The sequence below is a fragment of the Phaethon lepturus genome, unplaced genomic scaffold (genome assembly GCF_000687285.1).
Source record: "Phaethon lepturus isolate BGI_N335 unplaced genomic scaffold, ASM68728v1 scaffold3436, whole genome shotgun sequence".
Classification (NCBI taxonomy): Eukaryota; Metazoa; Chordata; class Aves; order Phaethontiformes; family Phaethontidae; genus Phaethon; species Phaethon lepturus.
The window spans coordinates 66,604-85,668 of record NW_010548139.1 but is presented as its reverse complement, the minus strand read 5'-3'; the positions used below and the strand labels follow the sequence as shown (position 1 = coordinate 85,668).

Below are 19,065 nucleotides of genomic sequence, written 5' to 3'. Positions count from 1 at the left end.
TACCCCTCTTGATAAACAATATCATTCACAATTCAGGATGATAAGGAGGAAAAAAATCTTATCTTTCACCAAAGCCAGAGAAAGACCAGGAATAAAAACCCTATCAGGAAGGCAATCTGCTAAACCTTGTTAAGGCTGACTTTTCTCAGCAGAAAGGATGAAATGAAGCCTCTTTAATGAAGAAAAAAAAAAAAAAAAAAATCCTTCTCCCAGACCCCAATTCAAAGTAAAACAAATAAATCACTACTTACCTGTAAAGAAGTTGAGGACAATAAAATAACACACACTAACTCTAGTGCTATTCCTGTTGAAAAATTGTGGCCTGGATCTTTCAAGACCCTGAGCAACGTTTCCAGGAAAGACTGAGCCCTTTCAAAGATTTTTCAATAATTTTACATGGGTTCTTGTTGTCAACCAAGATGGGCAAAAGAAAACCCCAATATCTATCATAACACTTACATGGCTGTAGTGGTATTTGTCTATCTGGTATTTGAGACCTGGACTCTAGGAAACAAATCCAAATATTACCTTGCTTTCCATATGACTTTCCCCTTTCAAAGACAGCCAAGAACTAAGCCTCTGAGGTACAGATAGTTTAAGTGAGCAATATACATTTTAAACAACTGAATATCATGTGGGCGTATTTGACTGAAGGATTTCCACTTGTATTCCTGCCATATGAGCTATTCACAGCTACTAGCTGGCAGATTGCTAAAACAATTGTTTGCACTTTATGGACCATGGCCATGGCTGTATCTCATGGCATTCAAATTTTTTTGACCAGCTTTGCCATTATTTTCAGGCTACTTTTCAACTAATTAATATATCACAGATGAACCATGCTAACAAAAACATTGTTTGCTAAGATGCATAAAGAAGAAAATTAGTTTTATTTTACATAAAAAGCTTTTTTTCACTCTTATTTATCTGGGTTCTTTCCTCCTATTTATTAGGTTTTTTGGTGATAATCTTGTCCATCTTTTGAATAGCTCATTCTCTGTAAAATACCTCCAGGCAAAAGCCTATTGGAACGTCTAATATGAACCAGAACAGCTTTGACCAGTTCTGATATTGATTACACTTTAGCTGGCTAAGAAAACATAGCTAAAAAATATGAAGGATTCTTACTGCACAAGAAACATTATTGGAACCATATTTTCCTTAGCAGAAAAATCAAACTAGGCAGCAGATGTAAAGAAAAAAAAATCCATAGCTTTGGTAAACCTCTGAGATATGATTATGTTCAGCCATTTGCTACCTTAGTGTAACTGGATATACATAAGATGAATATCAGGGCTAAACATCTCACAGTGGGAAAACTAAACTTGATATGATTTCAGGGAAATGGGGAGTTGCTTCTCATAGCAAAGACCACATATGTTTGCCTTCTCACAGGCCACAGCAGCTTCAAAACACTTTATTCTTAATCAAAAATGAATGTTAGCAGTCCAGTATCTATGACAACTTTATAATACTGCTATGTTTGTGCTGGGACCAAAAGAAACAAATCTCTGTAAAGAAAACAGATCGTAGTTTCAAATTCTCTATAGGGTTATTACTCTCAGTTTCAGTAGTTATCTGCTAGTTTGCCATAGTTATGCAAACTATAGTGGTTGAAGTGAAAAAGCATTTATTCTAGAGACCATAGTTGTAGGTCTGAATGAGAATAAATTGAGAGTTAGCCCAGTTTAGCTGGAAAGTAGTAAAGATAACTATTAATTATGGGGAAAGAAAATCATACCTGTTGTTTAGAGTTTGGATGAAGATATTACATAGTTGTAATTTCATATAAACATTTTATACGGTTTCTAGTTGTTAATAGCAGTGAAGAGAAAACAGACTTGCATTTTTAAGGGATAGTTTGAAACCATTCTAGGGACAGTGTTGATACAGTTTGAACCTCATGATGCATAAAGCAGTGCTTTAGATGAAAGATGAGAAAATCCAATAACCAAGGAGGTAGTAAAGGAGGGAAATATGGAAGAGAGGAGGCAGAGTAGTGAAGCTGGACAAAAATCTTGGGGTTCATCAGCACTGAGATAACAAACAAAACCAGAAAAACACAGGGGTACACAGAGACAGAAATACAGATTAATGGTGAGTAAAGAATATTTTGATCTTGATGAACTGTGAGAAGAGCTGCAATAAGAACAGTTAGGAATGAATCAACTCTACCCATGAAATATTAATCTGAGGTAAAGTAAAAGAAAAAATATCACATTAAAAAGCAACAACCATATTTATAGAAGTTACAGTTGGCAGCTGCAAAAACAGGCTCATAAAAGACTTTCTTTATAAGGCTGATAATTTCACAATTTCTCACTAGTAAGAACTCACTTTTGACACTACAGATTCTTTCTTGGAAACATTTTTAAAAGTACAACTTGGTTCTTGGCCTATTATTTTCTAGCAAATAGAAATTTCCTCCTTGGAATAGTTCTCATTAAATCTTAATTGTTTTTACTGGCTTTTTTAGTTTCCATGCCAGATAACTCAAGTAGGAATGAAGGCAGCTGAGAAAATTGATTATTTGGATTTATAAATTATCTGGTAGTGAATAAAATCACAGTGGCAAAATCTGTACTGGTCTCGCCTACACACATACTTGAGAGATGAAATAATAGCCAAATTTTCTAAGCTGAAAAGCACCAAGAAAGCAGCTATTTTTCATAAGGTAGAAAGAGGAAATTTTGCTGTTTTTAAACAGGTTGGAGAAAGAAAGTAGGAAAAATAAAATTATTAAAGAAACTAAGAGCAAACAGTGAGTAGCCATTGGTAGTTTATCTCTGCATAGATAAGTACTATGAATGTCTGGTATTCATCTAATAAGTCCCTCATAGCCAGCATACACACACACAAACCAGCTAGAAACTGGTTAATGATGAATACACAAATAAAACAGCTAAAAATGTATTCTCATTTTTACTTATTTCATTGTCTCACTCTACCTCTCCTGTGGTTTAATACTGCTAGACAGAACCTGTCCCTCTACTCACATAAATCCTCTTCTACCACAGATCTGTGTTTAGCAGTGATGAGATCAATAGCAGACCCATGTCTGTGGGGTCTATGAAACTGATAGTTAACAGTCTTTCACTAAGAGGCTGGTTTTTCAAGTGCCCCTCAGTCACTGCTAAAACACTCTCAGTGCTGGAGATATGTGAAAACACTGGATAGCTATAATGATGGGTTCAGCATAGTTTGAAAACACAGATGTGCCCCTACCCTGGAAAACGTTCAAATCAATTCGACTTCTGAGTAGTTTCTCAGTTTTTCTCTGCTTTAAGGGAATGAACTAAGGGAATGAACTGTCATTGTTCTCTTCAATAGTCTTTTCCCCACTGATGTATGTCTTGGCCTCTTAAAAGGAGATACTTAAAGAACAAGGTGTAACAGGACCCTTGACCTCTGCTGGAGACAGAAACGTTGCACTCTCTTAATGAAAAAACCAGCTTGTGCTTTCAGGTTATTTTGCTGTTTTATCAAATGTCACCCTATATGACCTTTTTCTGCCCATCATTAATATTGCACCTAAATAGGGACTAAATTAATTTTTATGGCACCTGAGAGTCTCCCTTCAAGTGAGTTGTCTGCAACTACTAAGCTTCCTAGATCACATATACTCAGCTCAGAACAGACAAAACAAATTCAGAAAATACTTTTCTTAAATAATTCATGTAGTTCTCACATGTCAGCTCTTACTGGCTTTCTGAAGAAAACAGCAGTGTTGCTTACAGGAATTGCTTTCTGCTTTCCTAGGGAGGAAAAAGCCTGTGAACCAAGCAGGATAAATAAGAAGGGGTAGAAGTGGCACCAGGCAGTCTTCTGTTAACACAGAAAATAATATTTCTGTTTCTTGTAGTGGTTATTTACAATGACAGCTGAAAACATTTAATTTGCATAATGAACAGACTGACATATTACCTTTTGACGCATCCAGGGAGATATAATTAGCTGAGAAGCCCTCAGATGCAATGCTGTGATCAGTCACAAAGTACAACATCATCATGTTGCCACCACTAGTGAAAGATGGTGGAATTGATCTTCCACAGTACCTGCAGCAAAAAGATGCCTCAAATTGAGTGGCAGTACTTCATGAAGCATTTGTATTACTGGGAGAGGATTCAGCTTTCCTGAGAAGTTTGAATAGCTACACATACACAAATCTTTCCTTTGGATGATATAGATCCCAGCCGTATACCCTGTATCATGGGCCTAAATAGCACACTACTTGTACAACGGTACAAATCTAACTTGCGTGGCAAAATCAGAGGAGGAACCATTCATCAGGTTGCCAGATTGTTATTGAAATTAGTCCATGCTGTACCTACAACATATTCTGTTCTTTTGTAGGAGTTGAAGTGGCTGGACCAAAGACTAAGGTTGCAGAACACTCTCCATTATAATATGAGTCATTTGCTCCATATTTTCCAAAATACTGCCATGTCAGCCAACAACTTTACAGTCTGTAACTGCAGCTGGATACCAATCCCAGGTTCAGATGGTCTGAATTCTAGGATGGGAAGAAGTTTATTTCCCATAAATCAAAATGTTAATGGAGCTGGACAATGCCAGCTAATGAAACCTGCCCTTAGAAAAGCTGTCCTCTTAACACAAGTTAATTTCTACCAATATACTACATATTAAATGTGGTTCTCATTCCATGGTCAGAGAAAGCAAGCAGCCTCTACTATTCTAGGCAGAGAAAGTGCTGCTATTGTTTCTGTAATGCAGATAAATTAATCTATACACAACATTTAAGGAAGCAAATTGGATATTGAGATCTATAGAACAGTGCTTACTCTACAGTAATTCATCTCTGGAGGCTAATGGACGTACCTTCCCAATTTTTGCACAGTGCTGTTATCATATATTTCAAGATAATCCTTCCTGCAACTATAATCAAATGCCAAGTTAAATGAAGTGAATGTCAGGCGGATAAGGTAGCCGGGTTGAATGTTGATGATCCACGTACAGTTAATACCATGTGGGTAGACATCTGGGTGACCAGGACTTCTAATGGTTCCTTCTGGCCCAGTGAGAATCTCTCCACATACTGTAGATATTTAAAGCATCAGGTTAAATGATGTATTTATTAAAAAGTTTGTCATTGGTTAGGGTTTTTTTCTAAATTTCATAGTCCTTTTTTTCCTCAATGCATACTACACTAACTGATTTAGAATTTGTCACCTATTACACCATTATAAAACTTGATGGCAAGCTGTTTTCAGGGTACAGGAAAATTTGGAAAGTCCCAACACTCTAGATAGAAAACAACAAAAAAATCCTTACCTGTATCTATTGGCCAGTACTCAGCTCTGAAGCCAAGGTTGGTAAGAGAGAAAGCTCTGAATTTGATATACAGATTGTTCCTTGTAGATTGCACTCTAGATGGTACAGCTGTACCACAGTATTTCTCCAAAAGAGGAGAGTCTGTGTTGTTGCCATCTCTGACCTGAAGAACAGTGTATTCAGAATATCCAATACAAATTTCTATTATATTAAAGTTATAAGCATAAATGAACTCATAAGAACTATATAAAAGAGATCCTTAGTAAGTCAAACCCTACCCTTTCTTCAGCACAGTTTCTACTACAGGTGCATACAATGCAATCTTATGAGTGCCAGAGAAGCACCCTCCCACCTAAAGCATGTCAGATGGAGAAAAGCTGAGATCTTACACCCTCTATGTAAGTGGCACATGTATGTTCATGTAAGTGGCATACAAACGTGCAAATCCAGGTCTGTCTATTTAAAGACACCTGATACACATCTTTGATTATCAAAATGGTCATATCATCTTTGGAGAACCAAGAACAGGTTTGGAATCCCATTATGAACCTGGAAAAGCTTTAATAACTGCTGTAGTGCTTGTCTGTCAAGCAGTTCTGTTTTGGTGGAGGTGAGTATGAGAAGGAACATACAGATAAGAATCTATGTACTATTCATAGTATATGAATACATTGTTCATACTATATGAGTATATTATTCTTTACCTCAACGTAATCCGAGTCACAAGTGGTTGTATTTCGAATGTCAAAGTCGATGAAGTTAAGAATCACCACTTTGCTGGCTGGCTGGGAGATGATCCACTCACAGGTCTTTGGGTGAGGGGACATCCTGGGGTAGTAAGGTGAATGGATAGTGCCTGCTCCAGACAAGGAGCCTCCACAGGCTGCCAAGAGACACCAAGAACCAGTACTTGTGATGAATGGTTTCAAGGAATGTATAATATGATGACTATCAAATATCACTATGAAATTAGAAGAAAACCACCCCTAAAAACCTATATTCTTACAGCGTCTACCACAGATCATCCAAGTAGCATGGAGAGAGTATTTAAAAGAACATATTGCTGTAAGTATAGCATAAATATGTATATATAGAAGACCAATCTAACTGTGCCCATGAAAACTAATGGATTTGACTAATTTGTTCACAGACACAGATAGATTTGTTGGTGATTAAGAGCTAAAAGATAGGAAAAATTAAATTTAAAAGATTTAGGCAGAATTACCACTAGCATAACAAAGATAATATAGCTATAAGTGATTTATCATTAATAGAAGCAATGAGGGTTGCCTTTCCAAGCATGCTAAGAGTACTTTCTGAAAGTGGCAATAAATAAGTTCAATGTGCAGGTCGCCGGTTCCTCTTACCAACTTGATAAATGGCCCTGAAGCTAGCCCTCTGCACAGAAGCATCAGACTTGAACTTGATCCAGAGGCTGTTACTGGTAGAAGTGATTGGAGACATGCGTGTACTATGACAGAATTTGCTAATAAGGGAAGACATCTCACTGTCACCATCTCGAACCTAGTCATCGAAAAGAAAAAAAGAAAAATGTCACATCATAAAAGCATTGGGATCTGATATCCAGATAAAATTAAAATCTCACAAAAGCTGCTAAATAGGAAAAGGAGTAACTATTTTACTTATAAATAAGAGGGACAAAGAGCCATCACAGTAATTGGTGCAAGCACATGATTTATAAGAGCTCAAAAGAAGGATCGGATGATCAGCACAGAAGACACACATATGTACAGCTTTAGTACAATTTGTGTCTATGCTTCCAAAAGTGACACCTTTAGTATGAAAGAGACAGGTTAGGTGCTCACCAGAGATAGCTATGAAATTTTTGCCAGCACTAAAATCTGCTGGGGAAAAAAAGTGATTTTCTTGTGACTCTGATTTTCTTGCTCTGGCAACGAAGCTTCTAGTGATTTTTCAATGGCACTTCTGCAGAACAAGCACATGTTGTGTGCACACGCGTGCACATCTCCCATCACACCCATACATCAATGCAGCCAGACAGCTCACTAACAGGAGTTGCAACTCTAAGTCTTTAAAGCAGCAAAGAGGTATACTGACATCTTTCCATTGCTTTATGTGAAGAGTCCAATGCACAATAATGACAGCGAAGCTGTATCAGGGAATCACTTCCAGGTTTTATCTTCTGCATTGCCACTCTACTGACCTCAGTCAATTTGCTAACCAAAGGAGAACTGTACCTTATGTGTCTTTCCAGAAGTTGATTATAAATCCTTATTATCAAGGGGACTAGAAGGGAAAGAGGTATTTGCACATCAGAACTTCAGGCCCTGAACCCACAGTCCGTGAGTAAAGGATAGGTGCATCCAGGGCACCAGGCAGAGCACTGGTATAGCCAAAGAATTCTGAACACCCTCTGAGGTACCCATCTCATTCTAAGGGGGCAGCCAACAAGCTGAGGTCCAAGAAACAGCTCCTGTGCTATTTGCCCAGGCAAAAAATGCAATTTTTCTCCCAGAGAGTCTCCTAAAACAAAACAGCTCTTTCCTGTGGTAAAAGGTCACGTAGCTGGAGATGCTTTTAAATGCATCTATATGCTGTCAACCCCAAAAATCATTTCCAGTGAAATCATTGGCCAAGCCAGGGACATCCAGCTTTCAGGTCCCCTCTCATCACCTCTTCTTTCCTCCTCAGCTGTATTCCTCCATGGGCTGGCAGAGAAGGCAGGGAACCCTTTTTGGTGCCCTGGTGAGCAGGCAGTGGCTGCCCTCCTTGCCCAGCTTTGGCAAACTAAAGCTGGTGAGATGACTTTCCAACTAACAGATATTTTTAATTTCCCTGGAAATTGAGTTTAGGGTGACAGAATTATTGTGGATTTATAGCAGAGCAAGTAAGATCAGAATTTGTGCCGAAATATTTAGAAAAATCTTTGGAGAGCAGTGAAAGCTTCCAGAACTATAGTTCAAAAGAGCTTACATTTTTTCTTGAGCTGATTCTCATATTTTTTGTTTATAAAGCCCAGTGAGTAGTGATAAAAATAACAGGTTCTCTAAACCATATGAACAATTATAGAATCATAGAATCTTTGGGTTGGAAGGGACCTTTAACGGTCATCTAGTTCAAGCCCCCTGCAATGAGCAGGGATATCTTCAACTAGATCAGGTTGCTCAGAGCCTCGTCCAACCTAACCTTCAATGTTTCCAGGGATGGGACATCTACCACCTCTCTGGGAAACCTGTGCCAGTGTTTCACCACCCTCACTATCAAAAATTTCTTCCTTAGATCTAGTCTCAACCTAATCTACTCTCTTTTAGTTTAAAACCATTACCCCTTGTCCTGTTGCTATAGGCCCTGCGAAAAAGTCTGTCCCCATCTTTCTTAGAAGCCCCCTTTAAGTACTGGAAGGCTGCAGTAAGGTCTTCCTGGAGCCTTCTCTTCTCCAGGCTGAACAACCCCAACTCTCTCACCCTGTCCTCATAGGAGAGGTGTTCTATTGCTCTGATCATTTTTGTGGCCTCCTCTGGACCCGCTCCAACAGGTCCATGTCTTTCCTGTGCTGAGGGCTCCCGAGCTGGATGCAGGACTCGAGGTGGGGTCTCACCAGAGAGGAGTAGAGGGACAGAATCACCTCCCTCGACCTGCTGGCCATGCTGCTTTGGATGCAGCCCAGGATACAGTTGGCCTTCCAGCACACATTGCCTGCTCATGTCCATCCAGTTAGAAGGATGGCAAGGAGAAGGAGCTGCCTTGCCTAACACCTTACCTCTGTAGCACTGTGTCACAGTCTTTCTTAAATAAGAAGTTTTACTGTCTCTAGTTTCTTATTGCAGACCCCTGGTCCCAGGCTGTTCCCTGCTTAGTAAGAGCCTAAACATCCCTCCCTGAGCAACTGTCTGTGAGCTGTGTCTGGTCCCTGTGGAAAGTCTGCAGGTTTTCTGGTATCACCAGGGATGGGAATAATCTGCACCTTTTCAAAGTGACAAAACAATTGTCATAGAGTGACTTTTAAAGTAACAAACACCCAAAAGCTATCTCCCTAGCTGAGCTTCATTATAAAACCGGTGAGACGGTATTTTAGAAAAACATATGTGGAAAACTAGGCCTTGATAAAAGAGCACAGTGCTTTAGTTCTACTGACTGTCCTGGTCAGAAAATGTTGGTCCTGTTTCTCTGCTCTGGGCTGAGCCACCAAGTGAGAGGGTAGGAAGAAGAGGAGGACAGAAACACATGGAAACTGAACGGCTTGTGACTGATCAGCAAACAGCGAGGTAAATGCCCTGCTAAGTTAATACAAACTGGTTGCATTCAACAGAAATGGTTTTGTTTCTCTGGCTGCTGTGAATTTAGCTGCTGTTCTGCCAGCAATTAGGCAAGAGGAGCACCAGGCCAAACAAACAAAAGCTGTCTGTTTATATTAAACACACTTGCCCTCTTATTCCAGAAATTAATTACACTTCATTCCAACCAAAGTCTCTGAATTAGAAGAGGGAAGGGAACGATGTCAGCACAATAACATCTTTTAAAAGCAGATTAACGGCACAGAGTTCACAGAGGCCTATTCTTCACTTGGTCAAGAAGAGATTAAGCACAAAACCAACCCCACGCTACCACATAACCGCGTGGCCAGCAGCACAGGACCCAGCTCTGCACTGAGGTCGCAGGGCTTACTCCGACCTGCTTCAGCTGTGGCGGCACCTTCGCTAATCGGCTGGGTGTCTGTGCCCAGGTGGTTTTACTTCTGTTTACCTCTGTGCAGTACAGCCACAGTTTTATACAGAGAGCAGTACCCAGCACTCATTCCATGTAGGATGAGGTGTTCATGGCTGTAACATGATGACGTGGTGTGGAGAAATACAGGTTGGGTATGACAACAGATGCCTTAAGATGTGGCGAGTCAGGGTGTGGCACAGAGGAGCACAGGGACGGTGTGACAGAAGGGGCACAGGCCACTGACATAAAGAGCTTGTCAGGCCCTGAGGGCACCACTGGCCCAGTCTGGCCCCCTTAGGGCCCCTGCACCCTGCCCATGGCCGGGGACCCCAAGTCAGCCCCCAGCGCCATGAGTCCCAGCCCCAGCAATACCACAGTAGGGCCAGTCTCCAGCTGCCCACAGGCCTGCCCTGCCCGGCCACGGGCTCTGCTGAGCCAGGCCTACCTGCAAGTCCACGTCCCAGTCTGCCCTTGGCCCATCCTGGGGGATGGCTGCAGCTGTCCTACTCCCTGGCCAGGGCAGCGGGACCGGCCTTGGCTGCGAGGCCCCGCTCTGCGCCTCCGGGGAGCCCCCATGGCCCTGGGAGCCCTGGGCCTGCACAGCACTATGCCAAACCTCACCCACAGTCCGTTAAAGAAACGCAGACCTGGAGCTGGACAAAACTGGGTTTTGTGTCAATCACAAAACAAAATGAAGGCATGGCATCTGGTGTACTTAGAAGGCACACGGTAGTAGTAACTTCAGATGTAACATGAAGCTGCAGAACAACGAAGAGCGTGCTAGGTGTAAAAGCCAACATAAAAATCACCTCAGCTGGATCCCAGTTAGTATCAACATTACTATTGTATTATTACTACAGTTTCCATATAGAAAAATTCTAACTGTACTATTATTTTGTCTGTAATAATTAGATTTAGACTAATAACAATTCTTGAATTAGACCTGTAAGATTTCAGTTATGCTAACAATAAACTCCTGGCTTTACATATGTATATATGTACATATGTATGTATACATAAATATATATATGGTGTGCTTCCTTTTTGTGCCAGAACAAGATTTTCCGTATAACATCATGATTCCAGAAAATGCTGCATAGTGGCTATGGCATTTCTATTTTTGTTGCATTTGGCATGCATTTACCAAAGGTCCAAACTCCACTTTAATCACATACAGCTGATTAAGAATTAGCATTAAGCTAGACAGATTTTCTTGTTCTCTTATCTTTGCTTCATTCCAAATGTATGGCCCTGCTCTTTTAGCCCCTGTGACTTTTGGACCCTAATGAATTGGTATACTTAGTTCTTTGATTAACACCTATTTCTGTAGTGGCCCTTGGGACAGAAATTATGCGGCATGGTTTTGTAGACACATGTAATCAACCTTTCATATCAACTGATTAAGAGAAGTCACCTCAACATAATTTGATGAACAACCGGTGTGACTCTCCAGCTCCATATGGGTGAAGTTGAGGTATATCTTTTCATCCTCTGGCTGTCTGATAATGTAGATGCATTGTCGGTTGTTGACATAAGGGTTAGGCCAGAAAGGAGATGTGATAACCCCTTCACTATCTGTGTAATTTGCTCCACAACTTGGTCCTGCTATTTTAAGAAAAAAATATATCAAATGCGATATTCACAAGTATGGCAACTTTCAGTTTAGGCTGCCTCTGTACAATTGCTGCAAATCAAAGAGGATTTCTGTATTATTAAATAGCAAGTGTTAATTACATTCATTCATATGTTGTTGGCTGTATCTTGGGAACATCACAGACCGACCTTTAATGCTGAATTTTACTTACCAGGAGATGTTGTATAGAGAATGTGGAAGCCTTTATCAGTAACTAAGTCATCAGAGTGAAAGTGAATCAATGCATATGGACCAGTAGTTTGGAGTGGGGGTGGAGATCCAGTGCTACAGTATTTACCAAGGACAGGATCTTGTGGAAGAAGACCATCTCGAATCTAGGCAGAACAATGGATCGGCATTCAGGATTATTAGTTGTGTGCCAACTGTGAACTGTACCAACACTCCTAAAGTTATTTCAGGAGATATTGTAGATGGTGGGTGGAGGGAAAACTCATAGGAAGTTTTCTCCAAACACACAGGAACCAAGAAACAGACCCACCAGCATAGCTGTGATGGTGCTCCTAGGAGAGTCATCAAGGGTTTTGTGAAAGAGAAGGAAAGTATCAGGAGATCTACTGCTGAACTGTTTTCCTGATATCATGCTCTACATTGCACAATTTTGAAGAATATGCTGTTCCAAACCAGCTTCTCATTTCCATGAATGGGTATTGGTTAATTCTGTAAGCATTACTTTGCAGTTGAGAAAAAGCCCTAAGCTCACACATCAAGTTGTGGATTATACTATACTATGTATCTATTAATTTTAGATCCCTTTGTCTAATAGTTTACCTTAAGCTGATTAATTTTCTGTGGGTTGATATTTGACAAGGAATTTGGAGACTGAACTTTGTAAGAAAGTGAAAGCTTCCCACCAGGTATTTTTCCTGAATCTCATCCTCTTTAGTCGGAAGACTTCCATTGACTTCAGTGGAAAAGGATCTCATCCCCTTTCTGTTATACTGCCTGTATCTGATTGTGCATTGATGGCTGCAATAGGTAGCCAAATAAGTAGTACGAATGAACATTTCAACTCAGGATTTAATTTGCAAACAGTCCCCTTCTGTACTTACAAAAAGTTTTGAAATATCTTGTTTTGCAATAACATAGCCATAAAATGATGCCATAATCCACAATTAAACTTTACCTCTAAATGGTCATAACTGCAGTTTTCGTGGTGTTCTAGGCTTAGTGTGCCAAAAGCAAATGTGATGAGGAGGCCAGGACTAGTTGAGATGGTCCAGAAACAATCTCTGTTTACAGGATATTTACCAGGGTACCCTGGAGAGCTTATCGAGCCGTAAGTACCCGTCAGCTCACCACCACATTCTAACAGAAAAGAAACACGGAAGAACACAGCCTTTAACACCACACGTCAGGTCAGAAGATGAATTCTCCTGTAATGTCAAAACTAGGTACCACTTTGGGATCCAGAATAAATTCAAAAACAAAGATCTAGCCAAACAAACCAACAAGTTACTTCTTTCTTTAAATTTTAAGATTAGTTCTGCAACTCAGTTATAAAAGCAGAACTCAAAATATTTCCTGATTAGCACAGTAAAAGAAAGATTCTTTCCCAGTTACGGTGGAAATATCTTTAGAAGAATGATCAAAAGCAGTGTGTTTGGATTGGATTTACAAAATTAACCTGAATTTCTGTACTTTGTAAGTAGTCTCCATGTTTTACCCTAGCATAAGACTGTTTTTATTTTAAAAAAAAGTTATTTAATTACAGGGAAGGCTGTATATATAAAATACCTGTAATAAAAAAGCCATCCCTCTCAGCTTAACAGTTGGGAATGGTAGGGTTAACTTGTGCATTATACCTAAGGAATAGCTTAGTCACATCTATACCTCTCTTTGCCTTTTTTTTTTTTTCTACCAAAAGATCTGTTTTCACTTTTCAGTATCCATATTTGTCAATTAGTAATTATCTATCTAATAATGTCAATTTAAAGAAAAAAAAACACCAAAAATCACATTAAAAGCATTTCATAAATATTTCTGGAAATAAAGAAACTGTTTCCCCCTTCAATTTTCTATACATTTTTTACTCTATGGTTCTTTCACGACACAAACCAATGCACAATTTTGTTTCTAAACAATACTTAGAATACTGAAATAAGCTTGATGTTGCACAAGATGATTTGCAGTTTATCTCTAGAAATGCACTGCCAGGCCTCCTGGAAGAATCACGTAAGTGGCATTACCAAGGATTCAGGCAGAAATGTATAGTAAATGATACCAAAAAGCTCACAGATAATTTAAAATCAAATTCTCAACTCTCGCTCGTATTTGTAAAGCATGGTCCAACCTCTTTAGTCTTTTGTACATTGTCAGTGGCAAAAAAGGTTAACTTGCCTGCTCAAAGTACTAGATACTTCTGTGAGAAAAGGGAACTAATCAGACAAAGAGCATCTCCAGGAACACATGTTCTTTGGGGGATTCCTCACAGGACGTACAAAGCAGCTTTAAAAACTGTCAGAAAGTTATTCATGCAGAAGCATAGAGGTGGAGTTTAAATATTTTAATATTACATGTATGTCTACATTTCAGCCTCGCTACCTAGTAAAATACTGTCCTACTGCTCCTAGTGTTTCCTAATCAAAGGAAATGTCATTCATTTTGCTCCAAAGCCTTTAAAATTTTTAAGTAAATGATGTTTCGTCACACTTACCAGGATCCCGAGATTCCCACTGAACAGTAAAACCTCCAGCCGTAATGTTGTGGTTTGAGTAGAACCAAAAATACAGGGAGTTGTGGGAACTGAAAAGCTCTGCAGGAGGTGAGGAGCCACAGTATTTTCCCAGCATATGCATTGATGCTGAAGGCCCATCATGGATTTGAAGGAAGTCAGAGATACAGTCATTACTTGTCTCCAGTTGGAAGAATGGGAAAATAATATGCAGGATCTAGCAGAAAGTAGCAAAATAAGAAATCTCTTTTTTTCCATCCGCTGAGACACTGCTTACACAGTAACTCTGCATAGAGCAGATATATTTGTTCATGCAACTGTGAGAATCTATGAGCTCTGGAGCCATTATGCCATTTCCTGAGAAGTTCCAGGAGAGAAGATGATATTACAGATCTTAAGGGTCAAAAGAAAGAGACACGGTAGGAGAGAATTTGGACAGGGAAGTTGTCTGGAAAAAGCATTACTTCTATAAACTAATAATTGAGACCCTTTGTCTATGTCTGTTATATAAGTGAAATATATATATATGCGCATGTATTTCAAACCATGTAAAAGCCTTGAAATACAGCATAAAATACTTTATTCCAGGTTTCCCATGGCAGTTTTCTCATCAGATAATTAACATTCCTCATCCTTGCTATGGTTGAAAGTATTGTCATGGGAATTAAAAAAAGGAAATTATCTTTTCTTGCACATATAAAATCAGTGTTTCATAAGCCCACTCTAAATACTTAGTGACACACATCACTTTATGTATGTTCAGATTTCTCACTGATACATTTTTATATAGCTCTGCTAAAGACAGTAGTGGCTCTAAGACCTAAAGCTGAGGATATGTCACATATATATATATATATAACGCTGTATAAACCACTAGCAACCACTGGTTTATAAAACTCCTTAATTCATTCTATGAAATGTCAAAAATAGATCAAATATTTAGATCCCACGTAAGAAGTCCCATGCTAAAGTGTGCAGTATCATGTGTTATAAATAACAACTATAAAATAAGTGGAATTGTTAGCTGCAGATCAGAATCAGAATATACATTTGAGTGCAGCATTTAAAAATTAATCCTTAAAAAATTCAAATGCTGTTATTATACAAAGCCATTGACAATATGAGTTCAGCATTCCACATTTCTGGCGCTTAGAAATCAGAAACATGAAATTGTTCTGTGGTCACTTTGTTCACGAACCGGCTGTGGAGCCCATCACAGCAGAGCTTTTCTCCTGCAGCTATTCACAGATCACATTCTAAAGCAACGTAAAACAAGCACCTTCTCTAGGTGGTGGTAGGTGAATAAATTCTAACCCTCAGCTGCATAGGAAAAACCTTGAAAACATAACCCACGCAAATTTTTAGGCTAAGGAACCTGAAGGCTTGTAAAATCTGAAATTTATTCTTTTTGAAAAACTATTTATTGTGAAGAGTTTATATCACAATATTGGAATATGTCACATGAAGATGGTCTCCTTTGCTCTCATGGGCTGAGTGCTCCTGCAGAGTGAGGGTTTCTTTAACTTGAACCCTATTTTACCTTGTTTGGATTAGTTTGAATAACCCAAGCGCAGCTGACCCCACTGTTGTACTGCTGGCTGTTTGGGTTGTTAGGGTAACTGAAAGTCCCCCTGGAGCCTGAAAGATATCCTCCACAAACTGCAGAAAGAGAGAGAAATTTAAATTAATTAATTTGTGCTATCACTATACAGACTTAAAAAAACCCTAACTTTCTAGCATAGCTTTGGCTTCCTGAAAATTTAAAACGCAAGTGAAAGATACCTCTATAAAAGACTCTTCAGGATTTCTCCTGAATTAGAATGACATCACAAAAAATGAGCAAAATTACTCCCTGAGAAAAAAGTAGTTCCTGGAAAAAGAATACATATTTTCAGCTGGAATATGTGGATACTGTCAAAAGATGTTGACACTGTCTCAGGAAAATGTCCATAAACTAGTTCGTTTCCAGAAGGCTTGCTCCTCATTGAATCTTCAAATTTTTCACCTACAATGAAATAACATTTTGAAGCTAACACAATAAAATTGTCTCTCTCAGTAGTGGTGCATCATGGAAGTTATCCTTCAGATGTTTTATTGTCCCATTTATTCTCTGAGCCTGATAACACCTCTCATGATGTACCATGGTCTCTCCTCTCACTGAGCCATTCAATGAATGGGAACCATGAACTGGGAATCCCAAACAGCTACAGAAAAATATGTCCATAAAGCACCCAAAAACCAATGCATATACAGCTACAGCGTACAACAAGCAGCTCTAGTTTAACATTGAGATGATGCTAAAGAAATATTCAATTCTCAGCAAAGTATTGTGTTTCAAGGAATGGGAAAAGGAATATAATTTTGTTTGAAGTGTCCATCTAAAATATCTCACTCATTTCTCAACCAGATTCAAAATTATAACATCATAAAATGTATTATTTTCCCCTTGATTAGGAACTAAAACAACAGTTGATACATTGTAATTTCTCACTGGATAAAAACTTCTTTTCAATTCCTTCTACTATGCATGGTTAAAAATCTTTTTTTTTCCACATGTGCTTAATAATAAAACATTACTGGTTAGATATTTAAGGAAAACAGGAAAGAGCCTGAAATAGCGCTAAAATAGAGCATATTTCACAGCAGCTCAGTGAAAGTTTACATTCTGTATTCTGTGAAAAGTTAATCTACTTTCTTCACAGCAACCTGCAATAAATATGAGCCATCTGACAGATGGTTGCCACAGGGACGCTCACTGGAATGCTGTCCTGACCTTGTCTAATTAAAAATATCAGCAAAAAAAATCCCAAACAAACAGAAAAAGTGACATTAAGAAGAAACGTTCAAGTCAGGACCTTGCAGTCACTCTATAAAACTCAAAATGAGTCCCTCATTTTCACGGATAACATTTCTTTCATTAAATTTCTATTTTAAAACCTTTCTGGCTTTTTGTCTTGACTAACAGTGTCAGGACCTCTCAGCTTCGCAACAAATGAAACAGTATGCACAAAAGAGAAATATTAATATATTCTCTCGTAAACCTGTTCTCCTTACATCGATCCTCTTTCCCAACCAGCTTACCGGGCCAATTCTCAGGGACAGACGTCTGATTTTAGGATGTTGGGTGTCTAGTCAAGGCCAGCGGGCCTGCAGATCAACTTCGTTGTTACGCTCCTACCGCTAAACAAAGTAACTGTAAACAAAACTCATGGAAAACTCTGACTCCAAGGGACTTTGGGTCGGGACCTGTAATCCACCAAGAAGGGTGGGGTTTTTTTCCACCACAACTTGGTTCTTACTCACATATTAATCATATACACCAAGCATCTACTCGCTGAAGCCTGGTGCCCCATTTCTCCTGGGGAGGAGACCCTGGCCGTACCTTGCTGGGCAGTCTGGCACTGTGGTCCTGTCCAGGCGCTGGTGCACTCGCAGGAGTAGCTGTTGACCCCATCGGTGCAGCTCCCCCCATTCTGGCATGGGTTGCTAATGCATTCGTCAATGTTCTCCGTACAATTAGGGCCTGTCCAGCCTGCATTACACAGGCAGAAGTATCCAGAGATCATTGCCTACAGGTATAAGCAAATGCAATAACCTTAATGAGCATGGATCACCTAAAGGAATCAATGTAGTCAGCAGAAAGGCTGATATTCACACTTATGTTATGTGGAGCAAAGACATAAAACCTTTGGAATTTAAGGGCCTTGATGGTCACTGCTGAATACCAAAATTACTCCAAAGCCTAATCAGATTATCTATCTCTTTGCTTTTTCTATTAAGTTATTTCTTTGCAGGACTCTTTCAAATTACTTTCTAAAAAGTCAAAATCTGTATTCCTTTAGCCATTCAGAAAACTGTTTGCTTGGCTTTGAAATGATCACCCTAGAAACAAGTCAATCATATTATCTAAATCTTATAAATAGCAAGTCAAGATAAAAGCGGTTTATAAATCATTTCTCTCAAGCCTGTTCTCTGGGAAGTCTGCACTGCAGTTACGTGGGCTGTTAACTTTCATTTTCACCCTGAGGGATGTTAAATGGGAATAATTTCATTGCCTTCTCTGCATGATTCCTTATTCTGTATGTCTTTTCCATATCTTTTGTCTCAGCCTTTACTACTTCTCCCTATAATCAAGTCTTTCCATATCTCTAACTGTTTTAATTTAGTATGTCCTCTTCCCTTGTATTTCTTGTTTTATAGACATACTTTTTACAGGTAAAGCAGAACATGGTATTCCAAGGCACAGGCTAACAGTCCCATCTTTGATGACATACAATCAATGTGCTATATTCTCTATTTCCTTTTGCATTCTCTGTTCATGTCCTCTGTGTCCTGAACAGAAATTTTCAGTATGATGAAAGAGGATTTTTATGTGTATTTAGGTCTCTGAATGCTGCTTTAGAAGGTGAAGAGGTGTTTTCTGATCTGCATTGCCTGACATTTAATTCAAATTACATTTCATCTATCATTATGCCGGCCAAATATAGCTCTGCTGTTCCTCTATTTTATTAGATGTTTCTGCAGTCCCATTGCTGAAGTACCTGACAGTGTTATTATCTTTATGTAGAAGCTTGTAGCCATGATTGCCTACAGTTGTATGTTAGGATATATTTAGGGGAAGGCGTAATATCTTTTAATAGTCTGACTAAAATAAATAGTGTCTAATAGTCAGAAAAAGAAAGATCTGGGCACAAAAGGCCCTTTAGGTATCTGAGCAAAAAGACAATAGATACCTGCAGAAGAGAGAGCAAGGAATGCC

At 39.1% G+C, this 19,065-nt stretch overlaps 1 protein-coding gene across 1 annotated transcript in view; it reads right to left on the bottom strand.

The window, feature by feature from the left end:
* CUBN (cubilin (intrinsic factor-cobalamin receptor)) overlaps positions 1 to 19,065 on the bottom strand; it is a gene marked incomplete at its 3' end in the record, with an annotated part of 102,504 nt that overhangs the window by 70,452 nt on the left and 12,987 nt on the right. The window contains 11 exon segments of the mRNA XM_010289857.1: positions 3,925 to 4,055; positions 4,840 to 5,056; positions 5,293 to 5,455; positions 5,997 to 6,175; positions 6,660 to 6,816; positions 11,396 to 11,586; positions 11,787 to 11,949; positions 12,759 to 12,940; positions 14,289 to 14,523; positions 15,847 to 15,965; positions 17,689 to 17,875. Of these exon segments, the coding sequence (XP_010288159.1) occupies positions 3,925 to 4,055; positions 4,840 to 5,056; positions 5,293 to 5,455; positions 5,997 to 6,175; positions 6,660 to 6,816; positions 11,396 to 11,586; positions 11,787 to 11,949; positions 12,759 to 12,940; positions 14,289 to 14,523; positions 15,847 to 15,965; positions 17,689 to 17,875 (1,924 nt within the window).